Source organism: Alosa alosa, chromosome 4 (genome assembly GCF_017589495.1).
Source record: "Alosa alosa isolate M-15738 ecotype Scorff River chromosome 4, AALO_Geno_1.1, whole genome shotgun sequence".
NCBI lineage: Eukaryota > Metazoa > Chordata > Actinopteri > Clupeiformes > Clupeidae > Alosa > Alosa alosa.
This window is the reverse complement of record NC_063192.1, coordinates 29115285-29122564: the sequence shown is the minus strand read 5'-3', so window position 1 is coordinate 29122564 and position 7280 is coordinate 29115285. Positions and strand designations below refer to the sequence as shown.

At 48.8% G+C, this 7280-nt stretch overlaps 1 protein-coding gene across 1 annotated transcript in view; it reads left to right on the top strand.

The window, feature by feature from the left end:
- plch2a (phospholipase C, eta 2a) overlaps window positions 1–7077 on the top strand; it is a 71506-nt gene extending 64429 nt beyond the window's left edge. The window contains 2 exon segments of the mRNA XM_048240655.1: window positions 3754–4352; window positions 4354–7077. Of these exon segments, the coding sequence (XP_048096612.1) occupies window positions 3754–4352; window positions 4354–5502 (1748 nt within the window). The 3' untranslated portion in view covers window positions 5503–7077.
- Window positions 7078–7280: the final 203 nt, after the last annotated feature.

The following is a 7280-nucleotide window of genomic DNA, read 5'->3' as shown; positions in this document are numbered from 1 at the left end:
TGTAGTCGATATTTTCCCACATTTCCTTCGTTGTCCATCTGTGTCAACCCAATTTGTTGCTCTAGCTAGCAAACCAATAGTTAGCTGATCCTTCCTTGCATGTCCTTTTTCAAGTAGAAATCCTGCTTACTGTGTGTCTTCAGGTAATGTTCCTGGTGGCTATAGCCTGTCCAAAACTGGAAGAAGCTCCAGTCACAGTCATCAGACTGCTGTTTTCTGTTCCTCTCCCAAACCAACGCTATGAATGTTAATGCTGATTATATTCTCTTTGCTAGCAATTCACCCATATAGCTGTTAGCACATAGCACGTGTTCTGAGGTTGGTTTTGTTTTTGACCTGGTTGTAATGCACACCAGCTGTGGATGGGCCCCCATGCTTTGTATTTATATAACTGCACTAAATCATATTATTCCCTTTGGCTCTGGCCTTCTACACAGGGGGAGTGGTTTTGTAAATGTCTTCTTGATGCTGAACATTCCCGGCCTGCATTCACATGCAGTAAAAACAGTAGAAGATCTAGTATCAAAGTCTCAACACTGTTTGTCTGTGGACGACCAGGGCCGTGTTCAGGAAAGAAGCTAAATCAGAAACGGTTCTAGCCCCAGATCTCTGCCAGAGCAGAACCAAGTCTGAGATGGGATGGAATAATCTAAACTCTTTTTCTGAGGAGTGCGAATTCCCTGGACACATTACTAGCATCATTATTAGCATCCCCCTAGGATGGGAGATAACTAATACCACAAACCACATTCACATATTTTCACATATTTTCACATAGATTTTATTATATCAAGAAGCATCTTGGTTAATCAGTCAGTTCTGGTCAGACATTTGCCTAGAAAACACACACAATTGAGCTACCACAAGGGTGAGCAATACTGTGGATCATAATGAGATTTACCGTACACACATTCACTAAATGAATCATTCTCTATGCAACACACTTTAATCATTCCCTATACAGCACACTTAAATCATTCCTAATGCAACACACTTTAATCATTCCCTATACAGCACACTTAAATCATTCCTAATGCAACACACTTTAATCATTCCCTATACAGCACACTTAATTCATTCCTAATGCAACACACTTTAATCATTCCCTATACAGCACACTTAAATCATTCCCTTACACAAGGGGAAAGCAACCTGATCACAAGTTCTCCCACCCCCATCAAGTTAAACCCACCCATTTCTTGCCTTCCCCAAAGAGAGAGACCCCTTTGGCAGAGTATTGCGTGCATGCGTGTGTGTGTGTGTGTGTGTGCGTGCGTGCGTGCATAGTGGGTGCAGGGGACACATTAGCACCCCACACCCCACTAGTCCTAGTCAGTCTGGGGGAATATCACAGGGTATTTGCCTAGAGAGTTCTCGCCCAGGTGCACCACAGCTGGGTTGCATTATTTGGGAAGGTTTAAGGGACTTTCTTTTAAAGGGTGGGTGGGTGGGTGGGTGGGTTATGCAATCCTCTCCAAAGCGCATCATCACGAGTCCCCCCACTTTGCACACACACACACACACACACACACACACACACCTTTTTTTCCACCCTGTTTGAGACCCTGTTTACCCATTTGTAGTTATTAAATGGACATACCTCTGACTTCAGCTATTTGAAGTTGACTTGATCTTTAGCTCTACATGCTGTCTCATGCTTTTAGCTCTAGTGATGGTTTCTCATCCTCTCAGCTTTGTGTGATGGTAGTGTGTTAGTATGTGCACTACTGCTCCCTTCTCCTTGTGTGTGTGTGTGTGTGTGTGTGTGTGTGTGTGTGTGTGTGTGTGTGTGTGTGTGTGTGTGTGTGTGTGTGTATGGTCTCTTTGTGTTGTGTGTGTGTGTGTGTGTGTGTGTGTGTGTGTGTGTGTGTGTGTGTGTGTGTGTATGGTGTCTACTGTGTGTGTGTGTGTGTGTGTGTGTGTGTGGTGTCTACTGTGTGTGTGTGTGTGTGTGTGTGTTTACTGCTTTCCTGGTGTGCTAAAATCCTTCTGTTCTGTCCTTTTTGCACGCTCTCTGCCCTCTAGTGCAAAACTGATTGGATGGCCACAGCCAGGTAAAGTCTGTGTGTTTCCGCATGCCCCTGCCCCCTGTGGTGTTCTGCACTGTTCTACACTATTCTGCACTGTTCTGGTTTCTGTTGTTCCGCACTGTTGCATATTGTTCTAGACCCTGCTGTTCTGCATTGCTTCATCCTCATCCGCATCCCTTCACACGGTTCTAAGCTGTGCTCCTATGTTCTGTGCTATTTTCTATTGTTCCGTATTGATATGGTGTGCACTTCAGCAACATGGCACCAGTGGGAGAGGATTAAGGATAATCCCACGGCTGTGATTTGGCTATAGGCACGAGGCTGATATTAATAAATAATTTGACTGGACCCTAACTGTTGTGTAATCTTCAACATGGCTAGCTAAGCATGGCCTCTTTGTTATCAGAAGTGGTCAGCATTAGGTTACCACTGCAAAGCAAGCTGCATATGTTACAGAGGGCTCCGCTGTAATCACCGCTCCCCACCAGACCTGGCATGGATCTCGTCAGAATATGATCAAGGTCCAGTGCAGAACCGGGCCATATCCCATCCAGATCTTGTCCACATCCAATTAAGATCCAATCCAGATCCAATTAAGATCCAGTCCAGATTTAATTCACATCATATCCATAGTTGGTTTGGATCTGAAGATATCTATAACTGCCCAATTTTGTGCTAACTTTCATGGCCTGACTTGTAGTTGAATTGGGCTCTCTCTCTCTTTCTGTCTCTGCTTGTCTAGTCTCCTCTGCTGTGTTGCTCTGGGTTGCGCTCTGCTGTTTGATCTCATATCTCAGGGAGACTCATTTTATCATGCTGGCTTTCCAAACGTCTCACGCCTTATGTTTGTAGCCATAAAGAGTCTTAAGAAGGATGACTGCACACAAGGGGGAAAGCCTTTCTCGTATAAAAACTTTATTCATCAACATTGTGTTGAGAGCCAGAGATTTGTGCAGGTAGACCCCATCCTTTATTAACCAACTCATCCAGCTCAGGGCCAGACCCAAGCCAGATCAGGGCCAGACCCAAGCCAGATCCGGACTGGCGAAGGGTGGGATACCGTCCCTAGTGTTCATTAGGGTCTTTCTGTATGAGCACTGTCCCATGTGAATATGAGTGTGAAGTTCAAAAATAGCTGCTTTGTATATGAGTGTGTAAAGGTCAAAGGTGTGTGTGTTTTATTGTTGTTGCCTGCTTTGTTTACCTTTCTGATGTATGGGAATGCATCCCTGCACTAGCTGCTGCCATCCCAGTGTTTGGTTCCCTGTGTTTTGCTGTGGTTGACATTCCAAGGGTTCAAATACTGGGATGTGTTAGCTAAGCATCCAAAAGTTGTGTTGTATTTGTTCTAGTCTTTTCTTAATGACATTTAGATGTAATAACATTCTGTTTTTAGCTTTTTGCCATTTTTAATGTGATATTTCTGGCCCTCTGGCTTGCTTTATTTACTACCACCACTTTAAATTGTTGTGTTTTTTGTGTTCTTTATGTTGCAAGTAGTAGTGGTCATTTATATCTGCTTCATATCATTATCTCTGCTTAACTTGATCTTTCTGTCTGTCCCTCTTTCTTTGTCTTTCACTCTGACTCTCCCTCTCTCTTTTCCTCTCTTCTCTCCCTCCTCGTAATTCTCTCCCCATCATCTCCCTCAATCTCTCTCTCACTCTCTACCTCCACCCACCTCTCTCTCTCTCTCTCTCTCTCTCTGTCTCTCTCTCTCCAGGCCTACAGCACATCCAGAGGTACTTTTCTCCTCACCCTGCCCTGGAATCCATCTCTGAGGAGCTGAGTGACCGACTGCTCTCCTCCTCCTCCTCCTTCACCTCCTCCTCCTTCACCTCCTCCTTCACCTCCTCCTCCTCCTCCGCTCCCTCCCCAGCCCTCTCCCCTTCTGCTCTCCTCCCCTCCCCCGTCTCTCCTCCTCCCCTCACTGACCAAACCTCGACCCCGGGTCCTGCAGCGGACCAGCAGATCACTCACCCTCCCCTTCAGAAGACGCCGCCACTTCCTGCTCCGTCTCCCCCCCATCCCGAGACATCGCCGGGCAGCAGCCAGGGGAGGTCAGAGCCACTGGACACTCCCGTGACCCCCCCACTCCCCAGCGGCAGCATGCAGCCGCCGGCAGCCGCAGAGGATCATGGGGAGGCGGACTCTGAGAGCTCCTCACCCCGCCAGGGGGTCCACGCTCTCCGTGCCCTCTTTGACCGTGACCCCCCTCAGCAGGCCCCAGGCCTGGCACCCCGCGCAAACAAACTCGCACACACGCCCGTCCGGCGCACCAAGAGCGAAGGCCAGGTGCGCCATGGAGCGGCCGCCGCGCCCGTCGTCGTCATCGTCTTTGCCCGCGGCCACTCCGGAGGTGGTGATGGACGCGACGATTGGCGACCGCCTGTGGAGCACGTTGGACTACACCAGTCACCGCGACAGCGTCTCCTCCTCGTCCTCCATCTCGTCCAACGACACTGTGATTGACCTCTCCCTGCCTAACCTGGCCTCTCACTCCCACCGGCCCTCGTCCGGTCCCGCCACCTCCTCCTTCCCACTCCGAGGTCCTCCGCACGCGGGGCCCCCCGCCGCCGCCCACAGGGACACCCCGCGCCCCGTCTCCAAGTCCAAGTCCAACCCCAACCTGCGGCAGGACGAGATGGACGAGCTGAAGCCGCGGCCGCTGTCCAAGGAGCCGCGCTCGTCCCCTGCGCCCGCACTCATGCAGCGTCGACACACCTGGAGCCGTCTCTACATGGAGGGCCTGAAGCAGGCCGCGGTTGCCAAGGCGACGGCCCGCGGCTCTAACCACAAGATCCCCCCGACCCCCCCGCCAAAGCCGGGCGAGCTGGAGTCCAAGTCCAAGAGCCTGGGCGACCTCACGTCGGACGACATCGCCTGCCACTTCGACAGCAAGTACCGCAGCATCAGTCGCAGCTTCCTGTGCCGGCCACCCCCTCGCGACCAGCGACGCCTTGGCCTCGGTGGCGGTGGCCTCGCCAAGCCCCGCGACGCGCTCACCGAGCAGCTCAAGCGCCTGACCGACGTGGAGCCGCTCACCTCCAGCGACTTCTCCCCTCGGCCAGCCGGCGCGCCGCCGCAGCCCTGGCACGGCTCCCCCGAGGCGGCTGCGGAGGACTGGGAGCAGCCCCCGCCGCTGCGGCGGATGTCGTCGCGGAGCCAGAGCCGCGTGCGCTACATCGCCAACCGCGCCAAGCAGGCTCAGGAGCGCCAGCGGCTGCAGGGCATGCTGGGAAGGCCCGCGGCGGGGGGGGCGTCTGTGGCTGGAGGACCCCTGGAGGAGAGGGGGAACCCTGAGGGGGCCTGCACCGTGGCCCGAAGCCCCTGCTCCAGCCTGGACCTGCTCAGCCAGCTGCCCCCTGCCCCTCTGCCCGAGAACCTCCACAACCAACACAGCCACCAGAACCAAACCCAGAACCAGTTAGGCCCACAGGACAATGGGGTGTTCTTCAGACTCAAGCTCTGAGAAACAGAGAGAGAGAGAGAGATGCAATCTACTGAACTGAACTGAACTGAATTGGACAGAACTGGACTGGACTATAATCTGGGCAAAAGAAGCACACAATTCTATTATTAATATGAATATAAAATAATTATAATACAAATACAAATAATATGAATATCATTCTTTTTAAAAAGATATTCTCCAATTCCTTGAAGCAATGAAAAATTGTTGTTTTGTCTTTTTCACTTTGTTTTGTTTATTTGTAATGAATCTGTATATGTTGATGGAGTCTGTTGAGAAATCTTTGTTTTGAAGCACTGAAAATGCTCCTTCCTGCACACACGTGTACCCACCCTGCATTCTAATACTCCATATAGACCCCTTCTCCTCGGATGTTGCAAGATGTGTTTGGTTGAAATGACTGACACCACATACAGTGAAGCAATGGCTATGCTGTCAAATCACACACTGCTAAGTGCACGCGTTTAGGTTTCTAACAGCCTAGTTAAGTCACTTTGTAGGAAAACAATGACGAAACACAGTTTTTTGTATATTTTAAGAAAATGTTAAGAGCACCACCTGAATCTGTTCTGAGTTTAAGGCACGTTCCATGTGTCTCCTCCTTCCCCTCGATGACTCCTGTGTCTCCTCCTTCCCCTCGATGACTCCTGTGCACCTCGCTGCACTAAATGAAGAGTACGAAGGAGGAGAACCTTCTGGAAAGCGTAGCCGTGCAGTAGGGGGTGTTATGGGCTGGCAAGGCCCTCGTAGCATTGGGAACCCATGGTCTAACACGCTCCTCTATTTCACTGTTTGTACTTGCTCTGAGACTGTATGTGCTTGCACACACTATGTTGGGTAGTAGATGTCTGTTTTTCTGTTTTGTTTTTGTTTTTAGCAATATTTTCAAAGAATTTATGAATGCATTTAAAACATACTGAGTTATACGGTATTGGGACATTTTTATATAAGGAAAACGGGAATGTCTTTGCTATAAATGCATTGTTTCATGGGATAGCGGTCTTTTTAAAGGAAATTTTATATTCTGTGCAGATGTAACGTAAAAAGAAACAGCCTGGCTTTTTATTTTGGCAAGCTGTTGGTAGCAACGCACGATGGCACCAGGTCACCTGGCTCTGCATTTTTAACCATTTGGGGATCTTTTTTTATCAAGTCTTGCTGATAGATTGCCCCCTTTTAAACTTGACTGCATGTTTTGTATGCATTCTAATCTACGTTGTGGGTCCGGTTCAAAGGACTCTTCCACTACTTAATGGGTCTGGATCAAAGGAAACTCTTCCACCTGCATTTGTTGATCAGTGTTGAGATGCTGAAGGCCTGTGTCTCGGATTGGCCACAGAAGTTTGATCTCCCTTTTTTATTCTCATCTTTTGTTTATTTTTGTTTATTATTATTTTATTATTATTATCATTATTATTATTATTTAGATATTAATTGACTGTAAGACTATGGAGAGCTGTGTGAAAGCAGTGTTGTCGGATCCTACTGTGTGGTCTGACACCGTCATGACAGATGTCACACCAGAGATTGTTAGGGATGATATTTAAGTAAAAGCAAAAGTAATTAGAAATGAAATACATCTGTGTCTTTCTTTCATTGTGTGTGTGTGTGTGTGCTCGGGCATTGTTGCGGGTGTGAATGAGTGTGTGTGCATGGGTGAGACAAACTTGTACTTCATGGTATTCGTAAACCTGATTTATCCTAACAGATCACCATAGACATGTTTTGTGTGTGTGTATATGTGTTTGTGTGTGTGTGTGTGTGTGTGTGTGTGTGTG